The following is a 20,677-nucleotide window of genomic DNA, read 5'->3' on the forward strand; positions in this document are numbered from 1 at the left end:
GTCTAAGGGACTTGATCTTCCCTGCTCAAGTCCTTTCACATCAACATTTTGGAGGCCATGGCAGTCCTTTTGACGTTGAAATAACTCTCCCCTCGCAGATCAGCCCACATCAGGCTGATCCTGGACAGCAAAGTGGTAATGAGATGTCTGAACCGACAAGGCTTGAGATCGCCCCATATCAACCATTTGATATTAGCCATCTACCGTCTGGCGGAAAACAAGGGTTCCGCAATGTGACGGCGGACGCTCTATCCAGGCTCAAGCTGATAGTCAGAATGGTCCTAGATGCTGACTCATTCTCCTTCATCTTACGAGTCCCGGAACTGCGGATCAACCTCTTCGCGACGAGCGACAACATTCAGAAGTCGACTGTCTTCGCTTCATCACAGAGGACCCAAACCTTCATCTCATGATTTTCTCGCCTTAGTGGTTAAGAAAAGATTTGGGATCTCAAAAGGCAGTATAGACTTCTTAGAAGAATACATGTCCAAGTCAACCAGAAGACATTATGAATCGTCTTGGAAAAAGTTAGTTGCTTTCGTCAAAGCAAAAGGACCGAAAGACTGCAATTTTTAAAACTATACAGTCTAGAAAGGAGAAGAGAACGCTACATGATAATACAAGCATGGAAGCAAATAGAAGGAATTGCTGAAAACATCATGGAGCTTAAAATATCAGAAAGAGCAAGCCGAGGTAGATTAATAGTGCCAAAAAGCATTCCAGGTAAACTGAGAAAGGCGCACAGGACATTAATCCACTACGCACCAGCATTGATAATGCAGCGACTATTTAATGTGCTGCCAGCTCATCTAAGAAACATATCAGGAGTGAGCGTAGATGTGTTTAAGAATCAGCTCGATAAATACCTAAGATGCATCCCAGACCATCCAAGACTGGAAGATGCAAAATACACCGGAAGATGCATTAGCAACTCTCTGGTGGATATACGAGGTGCCTCACACTGAGGGACCTGGGGGAACCCAAACAAAAAATAAGGCAATAAGGTAAGGTCTGACACCCAACACGATAACTGCGTGTAAGTCGGCTCTGAGTAGACCTCTGCTATACGCCTTCCAAGTGGACCTGACGAATGAAATCTTTTAACAAGATCCCAAAGGCATGTGCTAGACTTAGGCCTGCAGCTCCTCCAAAGCCCATTTCATGGTCCTTGGACAAGGTCCTACACTATGCTTCAACCGTGAACAATGAAGATTGCTCTCTTAAGGATCTAACTCAAAAAGTTATTTTCCTGTTTGCTATAGCCTCAGGGGCTAGAGTTAGTGAAATAGTTGCCCTATCCAGAAACAAGGGCCATATTGAGTTCACAGAAGTGGGAGAACTGAATCTTTTTCCTGATCCAACCTTTCTCGCCAAAAACAAGCTACCCACTAAGAGATGGGGTCCCTGGAGAATCTGCCCTCTGAAGAAAGATGTCTCTCTGTGTCCAGTAGAATGTCTAAAGGTCTATCTTCGAAGAACTTCAGACTTCATGGAAGGACAGCTCTTCAAAGGAGAAACTTCAGGATCAAACTTATCCCTAAAACAACTGAGGGCGAAGCTCACCTACTGTATTCGCAGAGCGGATCCTGACAGTACACCAGCAGGTCATGATCCAAGGAAAATTGCTTCATCACTGAACTTTTTTCAGTATATGGACTTCATTTTCGCCACTCTTCCCCCTCAGAGTGAAAACTCTATTCGGGGTGAAGATTGCCATGTGTCGTATCAAGAAATACGTTCCCTGATATTATGCTTTATCCTTAAGAATTTTCTTAAGGATACTCGTGCCAGGAGTTAGAATTCTGGAGACCTATGGTCAATTCTCTGGGAGTATCACTGTAGCTAAATATCCCTTAGAAAGCTGCCTAAAGGAACCTTTCATCAGGATGACATGGCTGAGCCCAAAAATGCGTGACTTTGGTAGCCCAGTTAATTGAGGTCAGGAAAGTTTTGAGAGGCTGCAGAATAGTTATGCTATAGTTTTTCATACTGTATTATGATATGCTGTAATTTTCTTACCGTGTGCAATAGTAAATTTACGAATAGCTGTAATTTGGGGAATTTTCTTTTCATGCTGATAAGATTTGTACTTTATTGTGGCACAGATGATTGAGTGAGGCATGTCTTAGATTTATTCTATTGAAGCCAATTTGTAAGAAGTCACTTTACAACATTAGTATGATATTAATTTTTTTTTTTTCAGTAAAACGACAACTGCTGCAGAATCAGAGTATTACCTTAGGCATCTTTCCAGCATCAAGTGGTGAGAAGGAAGTGGCTGATATTCGTACGTCCATATATTGTGCGGCTGCAATATGGAGCTTATATCAGGCTTACAGGTATAGAAGTAGCGCTATTAGTACCCACTAATATTTTGTTTAAATCTGTAATTTTTAGCCTCCTTTCACTTTTAAAATTGCCTGCATTAGTACATTATGACCTCTTATTCATCTAGATACCTGTTATGGCAGTTAAGACAAAGTACAGTATTCTTTTTATATTTGTTATATAATGATTTCATAAATTACATTACAGTTGTCCACATTTGCAGATTTATTGTTCCTCCACGAATACAAACTTTTCTTTACTTTGAAGAGAAGGAGAACAGTGAAGGCTGAAATACAGCAGTTGAAACTTTTAATGAGGTGTAATCAACCGACCTGTAATTACCTTAGCATTAGCGCGGAGGCAACCGCTCACCCCTCAACTCTTAGTAGCCTCAATTGGATTTCACCTTCAGAGAGTGAACTTGTTCCTCTCTTCTGGAAACTTGGCAGTTTTAGCTTTTGTTTACTTTGGAAAATTCTAATAATTTTCTCTTTTTCTTCCAGCTAGTGTGTCTCACTATTCATCATATGGACATGCCCTGGAGTGCCGTCCAAGACCTACGTCACCTTTATGAGTATTATAGAGGTAGATCATCACAGGCTATGTAATTTTTGCTGAGGATACGTATGTGCGTAAGCCTCACCATGTAATGAATGTAGGGAGTGTTGTTCGGCAGGAGGAAGAAGGAGAAGTCCAAAAGGGACTTCGCCCTCAGGGTCTTTCTCAAATCCTAAGAAGTCCCTGCCTTTTTCTTCTTCCCTTGGAAAACATTCCTCTGTCTCTTTTGTTTACCTTGTTACTGTTTACTACATCTGCTGGAAGTCTGTTCCATGTACTTGCTATATTGTATGTAAAGACATTACCACATTGAGTGGTGGTGTATCTTTTCAATTTCAGTTTTTATCCTTTACCTCTAAAGGGCATTCAGGTAAGAATAGTGATTGGTCAACGCCTTGGCAGCCCTAGTGTCGGGGAGAGACTGTTGTTCCCCCTAGTGGGTTGACATTGCCTCCCTCCCAGGGTGACTTCACTTTATCTTTTACCTTTCAGAGGTCAAAAGCCTTACACTTGCTAAGGCCCTCCATTGTAATTCTTGTTTCCCCATCAGAGGACAGACTTCAGCACTTCGTGGAGGTGGACATTGCTACTGCTTCATTGTGAAGCTAGTTGTGGCTTCGCCCTCCCTCTGTGCTTCATTCTGGGGGGCCATGTCCATTTGTAGACATCCCCTTACTCTAAGTGTTGATCGTGGCCTCCGATGCTGTGGCAGACATAAGCCTGGAAGGGAGGAAGCGTGCTAGCCATTCGTCTTTGTTAGACTGGGCAACACCCAAGAAGATGCTTGCGAAGACTGCCGCCACCCCTGTCTCCCTGGGAGGTGTCACTACTGTTGCCACCCTTTGTTTACACCCCTGGAACGGACAAGATGGCACAGATCGACATCAGTCTCCTTTTCAGGCTTTGCTGGAGTGGGGAACTCCAAGTATTTGACGCTCCCCTTTGGAGGCTGACGGCCTTCAACTGTAACTGTGTAGACTGTTAACGAGGAGTTGACCTAAGGTAGGCTAAGGCTTCCTAAGGTCTTGCAGGTAGGCCCTTCATTACTGTCTTGAGAGAGTTAGTAACCATGGCTGTCTCTTTCTCAGTATCTCGTGGCTGGCATCAGTGGTGAAGGGCGTGGTGGTTTCCCTGGTATTGAGGAATCTTGTGATCAGTAAGCCTGGCTTGGTTGCCCATGCTGTGGCTAGTAAGGTGCAGGGTAAAGTAAAAAAGAAAAGAAAATTTTTTTCCCCTGCCCCTGGGGTGACCCCAAACCCTGACCCAGTGTCAGTATTCTCCATCCCTTCCCTCGTGTCCATTGGCCCTACCTTTTTGCCTGGCCGTCAGGAGTCTGATCCTCCTTCCTCAGTGTCAGTAGTTTTCCCTCCAGCCTCACTTATTTGGTGTTATGCAGCCTTGTAAGTGTGCCTTCTCCTTCCCCTCTTAAGCCATGGACAGAATCCCTGGCCTGGCAGGCAGAGGTAGCAGTAGAGTTGGAGAATAACAAGTTCAAAGTTGTTTCAGACAAATCTCCGGGCTTCTTCAGTTTACTCTTCCTGGTGGAGATGGGGATGGGGCTGGAGACCGGTTATCAACTTCTCTCTAAACAAGTTTGTTTGCCAAACAAAGTTTAAGATGGAAACAATGTGTCCTGTGCTGCCTTCCATCAGAGAGGAAGACTTCGATGTTTTGGTAGATCTGATGGACATGTACTTTCAAATGCCTTTTCGTTAGACCTCTTGAAAGTATTTCCCCTTCTTCCTCTGGGGCACGGTCTGGACTGTGCTTCGGACTGTGTATGGCTCCCTAGGTGTTCAATCTGGTGTTCATGGTAGCCGCTTGGGTCCATTCACAATGAATACATCTGAGGTATCTTGACGATTAGTCAGGATCGATATTGGAATTTTGCTTTTTGGCATGGTGTGGGGATTGTGGTGATCTTTGAGATGTCAAATCTCTTCATACCCAAGCAGAAGTTGAAGTACACTACCTTGGCATGCTGAAAGACTCGGCAGCAGCGAGAGTCTTTCCCACAGACGATTGCATTAGCAAGCTGAGGGAAATTGCGTGACTGTTCTCAATTTAAGACAGTAGTTCCAGCTTAACACTGGCAACATCTTCTTGGTCTTCTGTCCTCGGAGAAGCTAGTTCCTCGTGGGCGACTCCACCAGATATCTTTTCAATGTTGTCTGAAGGATCACTGGATAGCCAATAGGGATTTCCTGGTACTGATGACTCAGGAGGGCTGGAATGAGCTGGCCTGGTGGCTTGAAAAGGACACCCTCCAGAGGAATCCCTCTTGACTTTTTGCCTCTGAATTTTTATCTTTTCTCGGATGCATTGAAGGAGGGGGGAGCACACCTGGATTTTCTGGTCACCTAAGGATGGTGGACTAAAGATGAGAAGCATCTGCTTGTCAATGTCCTCGAGATGGAAGTAGCCTTTTGAGGTTTGCATGCACTACAAGAACGTTAGAGAAGGTACTCGGCAATACTGATGAGCAACACTACGACTGTAGTGGCTGATGTTAATGAACAGGAAGACACGGTCTTGCGCCCCCCTCTGCGAAATGATGGGGTGGTTACATGTATGGGCAGCATTCCGTGCTATAAAGTTGTCAGTGAGGTATGTTCCAGGAAAGATGAATGTGCTAGAAGACACACTCAGCTGCCAATGACAGGGTGTAGCAGCAGAGTGGTCCCTATATCTTCCAGTTGCAGAAAAGCTCCTTGCTCTGTGGGGCTCTCCGGGGATCTATCTGTGTGCCACACGGCTGAAGAAGCAGCAGCCCATTGGATTCATTCTGAATCCATGGGCTGTGTTCAAAGATGCCTTCCAACACCCATTGGATCACATGGATAGTTACACCTTTCAACCGCTCAGCTTGATTCTGCTTTTGATTTCGCTGAGAATCTGGGTGACTCTGGAAGCTCCCAGATGGCCTCATGCTGATCTGCTTGCTCTTCTGGTCTAATTCCTGTGAGCTGCCCCTGTGGCCCACTCTTCTCCAGCACAGATCGCGGATTTCCTTGTATAACCTCTCTGAGAGGAGCATCTCTCAATCGTGGCTGTTGAAGGCTACTGCTCAGCCTTGATTATCGGCTTTTGGCCGAAGGATATAGACCTGTCTGCTGTCAAGGAGTTGTAAATGCTCATTGGAAGCTTTGAGTAGTCGTTCTACACCTGGATGGATCTCAGACCCTTGGAGTGGAATGTGACCATGGTTCTCAGGCTTCTAATGTGTACCAGTTTGAGCCTTTTAGGTCATCAGACTGGGATCTGACTCTTAAGACTGTCTTGCTGCTAACCTTATGTTAGCGAAGAGAGTATGCGAGTTGCTTGGTTTCTCTTATGTAGTTACCCACATTCTTGAATAGAAGGAGGTCTCCTTTAAATATTTTTGTGCCAGATTTGTGGTCCTGACTCAGAATCCGGTGGTGCATGACCCCAGGTTTGAGTCTTTCTCTATCTCCTCGAGGCATCTGGTGTTTAGGAAGACAAGATGCTTTTGGTTCCCGTGAGGATTATGCAGTGCTATTTGCAAAGGTCCCAACACCTCAGGCTGATTGAAGGAGACTTCTTTTAGCACTGACAGGTCCATGAAAGAGCTGTCAAGGAACACGATCTCTTTTTGGCTTCATGAGACAATATGTGGAATGTACACCTCAGGTGACGGGAGAGTCGAGGCTCCAGTCAGGACCAGGGCTCACGAAGTCAGGGGTCTTAGCCCCTCACTCGCTTTTATTAGAAATTTGTCTGTGGGATAGGTGTTGAAGGCAGGTCTCTGGAAAGGTAGGCAACCTTCTCAGCCTTTTATTTGGGAGAGTACACCCACAAACCCCCTGATACCTTTGTGCTTGGACCTGTAGTGGCTGATCAGCAGTTGTGTAACTAGCCCAGCTCCCACAGAGGACAACATTGTATCTCCTCTATGGATTTTTTGACATAAGTCAGGAATGAAAGATAGAATAACTCTTTCATTCCTCTATCCCTCTCTTTGGGTCAGCAGTCAAGGCATTATATGGGGGTCTGACCAGATGCTGGTAAGTTGCACTTTGGAGTGCCATTCTTTTTATCTAAAGAAGTATATTTCCCTACCCCCCATGCCAGCTGGGGAATGTTGAATCTGATACCAACCCTTTAATTATAGACTATGTATTTGATTCTCACTGATGTTCCCTTCGGGGGTATGATTTTTTTGAATTGATATGGTACAATTCATTGTACGACCTTGGTCATATTAGTATCTCATCCTTGTGATAAAAAGATAGGGGTAACAGTGTCCAAGCTTTGCTGCTCCACAGATCAAGCCTGGAACTCTTCAAAAAAATTTACAGAACCCTCCAGTTTTAGTTCATAGGGGACTTCCAACTCTCGTGGTAGTGAGTTTCCCTAATTAAAGGATGAGGGTTTGTATGGTGTGTAGGAACAAATAACAAACTTCCTTCCTCAAGCCACTCTTCTTAGTCCTGGGAAAAACTATCAAAAATTGAATGACAGCCTACTGGAAACAGGCCGGGGCTTCTCGTGCAATACCCTCTCCTGTTGGATAACTGCTCTTTATCCGTTTTAACGACCGATTGAAGTAATCTCCGTAATTAAAGGACCCAGTTTTGTATTGCTAGGAAAAATGTAAATTACTCTTAAAATTTGGTACAGTGTAGTATTTTCCTAAGAGAATAAAAAGAATAAACTAAAGTTAAATACATACAGTACAGTACACTAAATATTAGTATTAAAATATTACTATTGCATGTAAAAATGACACAAACATACTGTACACTAAAATTTATATTAAAAACACTTAAAATATAGCTATTTGGGAACAATAAATCTGTAAAAACTAATGCGGCATTATTTATATCACCTGACTCGAGAAGTTGAAGTGTACCTGACACTGTATCCATGTCGTCACTCAGTGACTTCATTCCTGCAGCTCCGGCTTAGGAACAATAGCAGTGGTAAACTGGTTTCCCTTGGGTTTTCTAGTCAGGATGATCCCTTCAGGGTGAACCAAGAAACAGGTTTGGCTATGTTTCACAGGTAGCCCTCGATGCTAACCTTTAACTTGAACAAAACTTGTTGACGGGAAGCAGAGAGCACTGCCTGGAGGTCTGCCTCCAGGTATTGGATGAATTCCCCTTCCGAGGGAGAGTTAACCTCCACCAGGTGTGAGGCAACTTTACCTTTTGAAGGAGAGTTACCCTCCACCCTTCTGTCCAGCGGTTTTCCCACTTGGCGGGAGAATTGCCGACAGCGGCAACAAGGGTTGGTCTCATTTTCCACTAGCGGGAGAGGCTGCCTTTGCTTGAGGGGTTTCCCCCCGGTGGATTCCTCCAGTGGGAATTGTATTCGTCCGTGCCCTGCTCTTGCTCTTCGAAGCTTGGCGACGGAGGAGTTAGGTGACTGCTTGCAACTCCTGCTCATCACCATCATACCCTCAGGGTACAAAACGAGTCTCGTGAACTATTCCCCTTCGGAATCTTTGCGGCAGATGGTGATGCCTGCCGACTGCATGGGGTCACTGACTCTTCCATCGACAATTCTCGTAGGCTATAATTCTATGGGGTTATTGCTGACATTATATATGTTGGGCACAACAAGGCTCATGGAGCTCTGTTGTGCCCTTATTGTTTCAACCTCTTACGAGGGAGAAATTCCTTGTAGGATATAAATCTTCTGGGCTATTATCTACAGTGCATCATGCCTGTGGGGTACAACAAAGCCCATGAAGTTTTGTGAGGCCAGGCTATTCGAGATATGCGACTCCTGGTTTCAATCAGATACAAGGAAGAAACTGCTCGTAGATTATAACTCTTTGGGGTTATTGCCTCTATCTTGCCTGTTAGTCACAGCAAAGTTCATGGAATTTTGTGAGGTCAAGCCCTTTGGGACTCTTGCCTTATGAGGGAGAAACTGCTATTCTTCAAGTCCAGCACGGCTTTTTTTTTCTTCCTAATGAGGGAATGACATAAGGCTACTCGTCAACTCCCCTATGGGGGTAGGATAAGCAAAGACTTTAGTTTCGCAAAGAAGTCATGCGCACTGTTGCGCATCCATCCACTGAGCTCTAGCGATTTTGTGAGACCCTACTCACTAGCGCGTAGTGCTTCAGCTCACTGTTGCCTCAGGTGCTACCAGACTCACAATTCCTGTACCCATCCTTACAGATAAGAGTCAACTCACCCCTCACCAGTGCTCACTAACGCCCGGCAGCGTTCGCTAGCGCCCGACAGTGCTCGCTAGTGCCCGGCAGCATTTGCTAGTGCCCGGCAGCGTTCACCAGCGCCCGGCAGCGTTCACTAGTACCCGGCAGCGTTCACTAGTGCCCAGCAGCGTTCACCAGCGCCCGGCAGCGTTCACTAGTACCCGGCAGCATTCACTAGTGCCCAGCAGCGTTCGTTAGCGCCTGGCAGTGTTTGCTATCACCAGCCAGCGTTTGCTAGCGCCAGCCAACATTCGCTAGTGCCAGCCAACGTTCGCTTGCGCCAACCAGCGTTTGTCAGCACTCACTGGTGCTCGCTAGCAAGCCTGAACAAACCTGCCAAGAGTTTGTGTTCTTTGCATTCTAGGCCAACAAACCATTACATGCGAGACTAGCTTCCTTGAGAAGGTTTACACAATGTTATATGTACAGTACACTAAATTTATGTATATTGAATTAAAGCTGGTGAAAAGTGCCTAGTTTTTTCATATATGATATAAAATTAAACAATTAATGTGTTCATGTCTGTTAATGTAAAAATATAACAATTATGACTGAAATATCGTTGCATTCTGGAACGAGAGTTGTAGATACTCCTTCAGTTCCAGAAAGAAGATTTAAGAGCGAGTCCCTGGCGCTCTTTCACGTTGCGTAATGCAAATCCTGGGCGCTTCTAATCTGTCAAGAACATTCGGTAGTACAGTGGAACCTCTACATACGATTGTCCTAACAAACGAATTTTCAAACATCTGAAGTAAAATTCGACCAAATTTCTGTCTCGACACCCGAAGCAATGCTCCATCATTCGATGTAGATCTTGTTTACGCTGGTAGATGGCAGCACGTAAGAGGGACGCCACTGAGCGTCAAGTGCTCTGTTCTCTGTTCTTGTGTGTATCGTGTGGTTGTCCTCTGTTTGGTGTGTTATTAACAGTGCTTATTTTCTTCCTTTTCTCACATTTCCTTTTTTATTTTACCTATAATTATGGTGCCTAGGAAGCTAAGTTTCAGTACAGGTAGTGGTGAGAAAAGGAAAAAGGCAATTCTTTCATTAGAATTGAAGCAAGAAATTATAGAAAAACATGAGAGCAGTGTGCATGTGAGTGATACTGTATGGCTAAACAATATGGCCGGAATAGGCCTATTAACTCGACGATCATCAAGCAGAAGGCAGCCATTAAAGCAGATAAACCATCGAAAGGGATCACCATTATTACAAGACATCGTAGCAATACCCTGTAAGAGATAGAACGCCTTTTGTTGATAGGGATAAAGGACAAGGAGATTGTTGGCAACGATCACTTGTGAGAAGGACCAGCGTGATGAACAGAAAGAAAGAAAAAAGTGAAGCAAAGAAAACCAAGATAGCATTAACAAGCTCTTTTAGAAAAGTCTTCTTTCTTTTTTGTTTCTCTCTAAACATAACATTAACATGTTCTTTAAATAAAATCTCTCTCTCTCTCTCTCTCTCTCTCTCTCTCTCTCTCTCTCTCTCTCTCTATAGTGTTAGAGACGTCTATTATTTTTTTTTCCGAGAGAGAGAGAGAGAGAGAGAGAGAGAGAGAGAGAGAGAGAGAGAGAGAGAGAGAGAGAGATTAAGCAAAAATGTGTTTAGAGTACATATGATTTTTAACGTTGAAAAACAATTAAATGTTACTAAGAAAATAATAACAGCTAATCTGAATTCCTTTATTAACTAAAACAAATATTGATACAAACACACTCATGTTCGTATGCACAAACACACTTACACAGGTGCAAGAATTGCTACGCAGTAAGAGACAGACGGTCGGGGAGGAGGTAGAGATGGTGACTGCGATAATGTACCGTGACTCGTTACTGAAAGTGATGAAAATTAAAAATCAAAAGAAAAAAAATTTAAAAGATATGAAATATAAAAATAAAAAAAAGGAAATAAGCTACAGTAAGTTAGATTAAAGTTTCCGTAGTGTAAGTTACGGTACGTTATCGCAGTCACCATCTCTACTCCTCGCCGATCGTGTCTCCTCCTGCGTGTGTGTGTGTGTTTGCGCATATGCACACTAGTGTGTTTGTATCAATAATTGTTTTAGTTAATAAAGGAATTCAGATTCGCTGATATTTCTATTTTTAGTTACATTTCATTGTCTTTCAACTCGTTGACGCTGGTAAAAATCATATGTACACAACACATTTTTGTTTAATCTCTCTCTCTCTCTCTCTCTCTCTCTCTCTCTCTCTCTCTCTCTCTCTCTCTCTCAGAAAAAATTAATAGATAGAGAGAGAGAGAGAGAGAGAGAGAGAGAGAGAGAGAGAGAGAGAGAGAGAGAGAGAGAGAGAGAGAGTATTTATTTAAAGAACATGTTAACACCATGTCTACCTTCTCGCTGATCGTCCGTCTACTCCTGGCGTAGCAAATCCTACACCTGCATTGGCCTGTGTCTAAGGTAAATTGGCAATAAAACACATTTTTTATTTATTATTTCTTTATAATTATCGTTTTTTACATGCTTCTTTCATATTATGCAGTTATGTTATTGTTATGTGTAATTATATGTAGTAATTTATTAAGGAGTTAATATAGGTTTTTGTGGTGTGGAACGAATTATACAAATTACGGTGTATTCTTATGGGAATATTTGCTCCAACATACGATTGTTTTAACATACGAAGCAGTTTTGTATGTAGAGGTACCACTGTATTGGTCCCTCATATATAAAGGACAGGTGATGACCGAGAAGCAGCTTGCATAACTGAACAATACTCGTGACTGGAGACATTTCAGCTACATCCACTGTGATCTGAAATTTTTTACGGAAATTCCAATGATATGATACATGTACTGTAGAGTATATTGGAGAGTATAAAGAAGTTAAAGATATTCATCTATTCAACATCAGAAGCTGTGTTCTTACATATCAACATTTATATCTGAAACTAAGTAATGTTGTCTGTCCCTAGCTACATAGAAGTTGTGAAGTCAACTCAATACCTATTTCTTCATAATAACTTATACTGTATATATATTAATAATTAGTTTTGATTTGCTGTATATATGTTAGTAATTAGTTTTGGTTTGCTGTGAATATTCGGCGGATCTTGTTATAATACTGTAAATACTTTTGTGAAATATTAAATATACTTATATTTCATGTATGCTGGTTATCATTTTTACTTGCTGTTAATATTATACTATTATTTAGTAAACTTTATGAGTAGATTTTGCATAATCTACATCATGTACAATAGTTGAACGTAACTCACAACTACAGGCGTTCGCTAACACCCCATAAAAGGCTGAAACGAACTCCTTCAGTTGCGCATGCACGCTTGCCAAGACAAAACTTCAGGGTTATTTCTGCAAATATGGTTTACTGCTAATTGCTTGCGGCCGCCTCGTGCCGTTATTGTACTCTTGAGGCACAATGAGTCTCGTTAGACTCCAAGTTTCGTGAAACATAATTCATTTGGGGGTACTTTCTCGGGGGTTGTTTTCCCTACGAAATGGAGAGCTCTTTGGAGCTCTCACACAATGGGCTAGTGAGACATAACCAATCAAGGTTATTTTTTGCAAGCCTTTAGTCCCAAGGGAATAAAGACAGCTTCTGCTCACATTTACAAATGATAGCAAGTAAGTATTCATTTACGATGGCGATTGTCCTGCCCACAAAGTGGCAGGCAAACATTTAATGCTGACGTAGGTTTGATTGCTGCACTAGCTGCATGTACATTTTGTGGGTGCACATATGCTGACGAACATTTTAACAGTGCTACATTTAGTTGATGACCAATTTCTTTGGGCAATGATGTTGCGAGTCATCACACGTTCATTATTTCCGTGAGCTGGGTGAGGCTTGTTTTCAAACACTTACCCGGAGGTAAAGAAGTTATGTTTGCACAACAACATGCGAGCAAGCCATCTTATACTGCCGACAAGGACTATGTACCATCATACAATTAGAACCCCGTTCAAATAAATTATTAGTTTCGATGGTTGTATTCCTTACAGGAAGTCAAGTTAAGCATTTCCCTCCTACCTTTCCGTAACGAGACATAGGTAGTCTACCCGCAAGTAAACTCATTCTTCATTCCATGCAGATCCTTCCTAATATTTTACCAATCAAAAACAAAGAAATGCAAATGTATTCATCATTTTTAATTGATCTCGGTCATATATGAAAGGTTTTGATTGCGAACGTTGATTAATATACTCCAGTCAAGTTCTGGACACAACCATGCTAGAGAAGGATGCTCTCCAAGAGGTCCCAGACAGGTCTCCAGGTTCCTACAGTCAGAGATTTCTTGAAGAAAAGGCAGCTGAAGGCTGAAACAAGTTTGTCCAACAAACTCTGTTCAAGATGGAGACGGGCCAGACGGTCAGGCAGACTGTCAGACCAGTGGAGTTCATAATATCATTAGACCTCAAGGATGCATACTTTACTTCCAAATCTCCATTCATCCATACTCAAGGAAGTACCTGAGATTCACATCAAGCAGATAGATATACCAGTTCAAGGTGCCGTGACTCGGCTTGTCCATAGCACCTCAGGTGTTCACGTGGGTTGTTATCCTAGTGTTACTCTGGGCTCACAAGAACGGCATTCGTCTTCTTGCTTATCTAGACGATTGGTTAGTTCTAGCAGACTTGAGGTAGACCCTTCTCCTCCACCGAGACAGGCTTCTCGCATTTTGCCAAGATCTAGGGATTGTGGTAAATTCTGAAAATGGCACCTGCAACCTTATCAAGAGATGATGTATTTAGGGAGGAAAATCATGACCAAACTAGAAGTTTTCTCGACTGAAAGATGAAGAAAGAGACTGATAGAGTTAGCTCAACCATTTCTCTCACAGGATAAGTTACTAGCAGGCTTTTGGCAAAGGCTGCTGGGACACTTAATTTCTCTAGAGAAATTGGTTCTGAACGGCCATATAAGCATTCATTCTTTACAGTGGCAGCTAAAGACCTATAAGTCTCAGCACCTTGGCCCACTGAACACCTTGGTGTTGGTAGGTCTAAGAGCAGAAAAGAGACCTGAGTGGTGGGTGTCAAACACCAACCTACTCAGGGGAGTAGACCTCCCCCCCCCAGATTTGGTGCTCTTCATAGATACATCAAAAGAAGAGTTGGGGGCTCACCTGTTGCACCTCATGGCACTGGCTTGGGTCTGGAACCAAGCTTCCTCTTCTTCGTCTGCATCTTTTCCCACTTCTATGTGGGGTCGATGTTTCTGGTCAGCTTTCTCCATGTATATCTGTCCCACACTTCATCACCAGTTAATCCCTTTGATCAAAGGTCATCCTTGATACAGTCCATCCCCCTTCACTTGGTCTCCCTCTCCTTCTCGTTCCCTGTACCTCCATTTTCATCACTCTCCTCTCAATATACTGTTCATCTCTTCTCATGACATGACCATACCACCTCAGTCTACTCTCTTGGATCTTATCCGATAGTTTTCTAACTCCTGTGGTACCTCTAATTACCTCATTCCGTATCTTATCTCTTCTTATCACCCTACACATCCATCACAACATTCTCATCTCTGCCACATCCATCTTCTTCTCGGCTGTCTTCTTTATTGCCCACGTCTCTGCTCCATACATCATTGCCAGTCTCACAACTGTCCTGTGTACTTTACCTTTCAACTTAACCCCTATTTTCCTGTCGCATAGTACTCCACGCACTTTTTTCCAATTCTTCCATCCTGCTTGTATTCTGTGGTTTATTTCTGCTCCCAGATCACCCTCCTCTGCAACTGTTGATCCTAAATACTTGAAATTTTCAACGCTTTTCAATATCTCTTTGTAAACTAACTTCCCATTTTCGCCATTTTTCAATCTCAAATACTCTGTCTTTTTCCTGCTGATCTTTAATCCTCTATTTTCCATTTATCTTCTCCACTCCTCCAGTTTCTCTTCTACTACCTCTCGCCTAGTGGATGTCATGAGATTCAGGTAATAAAAGTTTGTGGCAGGCATAACAACTTTTATTTGTGTTCGATCTACCGGAATCCAGACATGGATGATTCTCTCTTCGATTGTCTTCTTACCATTATGGCTAAGATACAAGAAGATGATAGAAAGGTTTCTTTTGTCTTTGTTGGTGATTTTAATGCTCACCGTAGGGAGTGGTTAAGTTCTATCTCTCCTACCGATCACCATGGCTTAAGAGCTTTAGACATTGCCTCTGAATCAGGCTGTGAGCAAATCATAAATGAAGCTACCCACAGGTCTGGTAATTGCTTGGACCTTGTATACATTGACTCCCCTGGCGTTATAACTTGTAAGGTTGGTTCTCCAGTCGGTACATCTGATCATGCCTTGATTTCATTAGTAGTGAAGACTGAGCAGCCTGTCCCTGATATATCACACTCTTGTAAAACTTATATGAAATCCCAAGACGACTGGAATGGGATTTTGCATGATCTTTTGTGCTTGAATTGGTCCTGTTGTCCCTTTGAATGAGAATATAGTCAACATAGTTGATAGGCGTATCCCTTCTCGTGTGCTAAGGTACCGAGGGAAGGACAAACCGTAGTTCAATGATGACTGTAGACGTGCTTATTTGGAGAAGCAGGAGGCCTATCATCTTTGGAAGGGTAACAGATCAGATTTGGCATGGAATAACTATACTCAGCTTCGAGCTTTTGCTCAGAGAATTTATACCTCAACTGAAAAGGCCATAAAAGAAACCCTTTCTGGTACAACTCAGGAACACTCGTGGCAGTAAGGGAGGAAGGGTACCTTGATAACGGCTCCCTTTCTATTTTTGCCACTTTCTCCCTCGAAGAGTAAACGCTATTCGGGGTGAAGATTGCTATGTGTCGTATCAAGATATACGTCCCCTGATGTTATGCGATATCCTTAAGAGAAAATTTAAGGATATTCGCACCAAGAGTCAGAATTCTGGAGACCTAAAGGTTAATTCTCTGGGAATATCACTGTAGCCAAATATCCCCTAGAAAGCTATCTATAGGAACTTTCCATCAGGACGACATGGCTTGAGCCCAAAGAAGATACAACACCACTCAATGTGGTAATTTTTTTTACATACAAAATAACAGATACTTGGAATAGACTTATAGCAGATGTAGTAAACAGTAACATGGTAAACTAGGTTAAGAATAAGTTAGACAAGTTCATAAGAACTCTCTAAATGTTAAACTAAATTGCTCTACCAAAGAGCAAATGGAGTCTCTCTCTCTCTCTCTCTCTCTCTCTCTCTTTTTTTTTTCCAGACTGACCATATACAGTTTTCATATGTTCAGTGCCCAAGCCCCCTATCCACCCAAGCTAGGACCAGGGAGGGCGAGGCAATGGCTGCTGTTGACTCCCCCATACCTCCTATTTGTAGCACACAAGGATGGTGAGGTTGCAGATACTAAAGAAACCAACAAGTTTGAACAGGACTCAGACATTTGTTTAGAGATCACCAGGCATAGACGTTACCAATAGTTCATAACAACCCTAGTTCCATGAGGAACTTACAGTGGCACCTTATGTCATCATGGTCCCAGCATCGAGACAATCCTCAGTCTCTAGTTCCTGTGGGATCAGACTCCAGGAAGAATCTCCTTTAGTGGAATGACCTGGCCAAGCTCAAGAAAGGCTGTCCCCTGTCTTTTTTTCCTCCAAAGTTCAGACTATTCATGTTCTCATCGTCTGTGAGGTGGGGAGCTCATCTGAACCAGCACATGACCTCGGGAACCTGGTTGACATTAGAACTTCAATAACACATCAATGTGTTGGCCCTGTCAGTTTTGCCTTCTTTTTCAAGGTCACTCGGAGGTGTTGATGACCGACAACACATCCTACATATGTAAACAGGGGGAATGAAGTCCCATCGAGAGTCTCATCTCACAGTGGAGACACTAAAATGGGCAGACAACATCGCAACCACACTCTCAGCCAAACAAAAGGAATGTGGTAGCAAATCAGCTTGGCAAGAGGACTGAGATCATCGGTGAAAAATGGTCTTAGAGTACTCAGATAGCAGCAACAGTAATAATTTTGTGGGGTTCTCCAATGATCGACCTTTTTGCAACATTTACAAACTCAAAGTTACCCATGTATTGCTCTCTGGTGCCAGACCATCCTCAGTATTGGAGAATGTGTATCGGCACTCATGGGATGGACTCGACGCTTATGCTTTTCCTCTGTTCTTCCTACTTAAAAAAGTTAGTAACAGGGTAAGAGAAGTGCCCAATCTTCTGATGACCCAGGTAGCTCCAATGTGTTCACATCACAACTAGTACCCAGATCTTTACCTTTTTATGAATAGAACTTACCTGGCAGTTATATATATATATAGCTTAATCTCTGACGTTCGGCAGAATTTTTTAAAAATCACGGCAACCGCCGTGTGGTGGTTGTGTGGTTAGGTGGTTAACAACCCTTACAGGGTGGTACTTGGAATCATTCCCGTTTTCTGTTCCTCAGATCATCTCTGCCGGCCGGATCGACAACATCGTTGGTCCGCCATTAGAATTTTTCGTTTCGCTTTCCCTGTGTCGCTGTACCGGACTTATTTTTGGTAAAGTACATTGATTTGGGGATTTGGCAATCGTGTTTCTGTTTATTCTGATATTTTGCTTTTGTTTAATATGAGTGAGAAACTTCATTTTTGTGTGTGTGTGTGTGAATGAGGTATGCAAGATGAGGTTACCGAAAGTTTTGGTAGACCCTCACACGGTTTGTTTGGGTTGCAGGGGTTTTTGATTGTGCACTGGATAATAGGTGCAAATAATGTGAGATTTTGAATGAAAAAGATTGATTAGCTATGAAGCACTATGTGCGCAAATTAGAGCTAAATAAAGTAAGGAGAGCTTCTAGATCTATATCTAAGTCTTCTAGTGAACCTAGTTTAGATATTTCCATTGAACCTTTAATTAACTCCTCTTTGGAAGTTGATCCTTCCCCTGAGGTAGTAACTCCCGCCCCTTGTACAGGATCTGTATCTGCGAATGACCCTCGGTACGCCAGGATGGCGGCCGAGTTGAAGGCTATTAAAGATCAACTTGCGGCCTTAAAAGGTAAGAGTGAAAGTGAAGTTAGTGCTTGTGAAAGTACAGTGGAGCTGGCGACTGATCGAACCTGTCATTACCCTAGGTCTAGACATCTACCAAGCTCCCAGGACCAAGGGAGAAGGTACGTCGACGACTGGAAGGGGGCGAGAGGTACGTACCCTCAGTCAGCCGTCGCCTTAGACAGTCCTGTTGCTTTTTCCCAGGCTGCTCTTGACCGCCACGGAAAAGGTGTGTCGGATGTGATGGTGTCTTCCCCGAACCCCTCTTCCAGACGCAAATGGCAGTATGAGGCTTCGAGACCGACCAAGAGGAGGTGGAACCGTAATGAACAGTCTCGTTCTCACTCTCCCTGTTCTAGTAGCCACGAACCTTGTCCTTCGGTGTATGATTTGCATACAGTTCCTTTGAAGAGGACGAAACCAAGGGACGAAAGTGAGGAAAGTCCAGTGAAAGATCCTTCTTCTATCAGCGCTACTCGACAGCCTTCTCCTTCGGAACCGCAGGATCCATTAGCAGTCGCTAAATCGTTTATGACGGTTATGCAAGAGCAACTTTTCTTTTTAGTTCAAGCTTTTAGCCGCCCTCCCTCCCAGTCGGACAGACGTAAGGACGACTCGTTACCTGTCAAGAAATCAGCCTCTAAGTGGGAACGGAGTTCCTCTCCAAGGGAACCTCTGCGTGATTCGTCAAAGGCGCGGTACCGCGCTTCTTTCTCATCTGCTCGCCTCCGGGACTCTGGCGATACGCGACGTCAGGACGATTCCGTCTCTCGCTTGGGGCGCCAGGACGATTCCGTCTCTCGCTTGGGGCGCCAGGACGATTCCGTCTCTCGCTCTCGGCGTCAGGACGATTCCAGCCTGCTTCTCCAGGACGATTCTGCTTCTCGTCGCCTGGACGATTGCAACTCTCGGCGCAAAGACGCTTCCTACTCTCGGTGCCAGGACGCATCTGCCTACCGCCTCAAGGACTCTTCTAGCGCTCGGCACCAGGACGCTTCCGGCTCGCGGCGCCAGGACGCAAGCGGTTCTCGGTGTCAGGCTGCTTGCAGCCCTCTTCTACAGGACGCATCCTACGATTTTCTTCTTTCGGATTCAGGTGAACCTTCTACCCGAACGAAAGCTGTAGTAGAGGTGGGACAGGATCTTGATGATGTCTCAGAGGACGAAGACAAGCCTGCGGACGCGGCTGGCGATTACAAAGTTCTCTCTCGCTCCCTCCTTGAGCTGTATGGGGAGGAGTTTCAACCTTCTGCTCCTCCTCCTCCTCAATCACAGTTTAGCAGGAAGAAGGCCAAGAAACAATAGGCCTTCATCAAGATGAAGCTCTCTATTTCTGCTAAGAAGGCTCTTGCTAAAGTGGAATAGATGAAGGAGCGTAGACAACCGGTTAAGACCACATTCTCTTTTCCACCTGCTCGACTTGCGTTGAAGGCGGGCATGTGGTACGAGGCTGGAGAACCTCTGGGTCTTAGAGTTCCTGCCTCCTCCCAGGGTGACTTCTCTGGTATTGTGGACTTTGCCAGAAGGCATGCCCTTAACTCAGCTAAGGTTATGTGGTCAATGTCTGAGCTTGATCACCTCGTCAAAGGGATTTTCAGATCGTTTGTGGTTTTTAATTTTTTGGACTGGTGTCTAGGGACTCTGGCCAGGAAGACAAAGCAAATGGAGGGAACACAAGACCTGACGAGTATCATGTCATGCTTGGATAAAGCTCTTAGGGATGGATCTAATGAGTTGGCTTCCCTTTTTTTGGCAGGAGTCTTGAAGAAGAGGGCCCTGTTATATTCCTTTTTTTTGAGATCTGTGACTTGCGCAGAACTCTGAACTACTTTACGCCCCTCTTTCACAACATCTCTTTCCTGAGTCCCTTGTCAGAGATATTACGCTTTTTCTTGCGCAAAAGGCTGAAGAGAGAGGAGAGAAAATTCCAACAGCCCTTTCGAGGTAGGGCTCCTTCGAGATCAGACTTCAGAGGAAGAAGGCAGGAGTCGGGAGGAAGGACGAATAGAGGTTTGTTTAGATCCCGCTCCAAGAAATGAAGTGCAAGTCCTCCAGACAACGATAGGTGCAAGACTCTCACTTTTTTGGTAGGCTTGGAAGAAAAGAAGTGGGACACCTGGTCCCTCTCAGTTATCAAGTAAGGATACAAGATCCCCCTTTTGAAGAAGCCTCCTCTTTCAAATACTCCTCTAGCCTTAATGGCTCAGTACGCAGATGCAGTGAAACAAAAGGCCCTTCTGGATCTGGTCGACCAGATGCTGGACAAGGGAGCGATAGAACCAGTTCTGGAGCTATCCTCCCCAGGCTTCTACAATCGCCTGTTTCTGATAAACAAGAACTTGGGGGGATGGAGACCCGTTCTGGATGTCAGCTCGCTGAACGTCTTTGTGGAAAAGACGAAATTTACCATGAGGGCGAATCAGTCTGTGCTGGCAGCAGTACGTCCAGGGGACTGGATGGTGTCTCTGGATTTACAAGACGCTTATTTTCACATCCCCATCCATCCGACTTCAAGGAAATACCTGAGATTTATGATCCAGGGCAAGTGCTTCCAGTTCAAGGCACTTTGCTTCGGTCTCAGCTCCTCAAGTCTTCACCAGGGTA

At 43.9% G+C, this 20,677-nt stretch overlaps 1 protein-coding gene across 3 annotated transcripts in view; it reads left to right on the forward strand.

Moving 5' to 3' along the window:
• The window catches only part of LOC137643987 (probable phosphorylase b kinase regulatory subunit beta), a 647,361-nt gene that overhangs the window by 59,892 nt on the left and 566,792 nt on the right, over positions 1-20,677 (forward strand). For all 3 annotated transcript variants that reach the window (XM_068376819.1, XM_068376818.1, XM_068376820.1), the window contains exon 3: positions 2,204-2,339. In XM_068376819.1, coding sequence (XP_068232920.1) covers positions 2,204-2,339 — 136 coding nt within the window. The remainder of the gene's footprint in view (positions 1-2,203; positions 2,340-20,677) is intronic.

Source organism: Palaemon carinicauda, chromosome 7 (assembly GCF_036898095.1).
Source record: "Palaemon carinicauda isolate YSFRI2023 chromosome 7, ASM3689809v2, whole genome shotgun sequence".
NCBI lineage: Eukaryota > Metazoa > Arthropoda > Malacostraca > Decapoda > Palaemonidae > Palaemon > Palaemon carinicauda.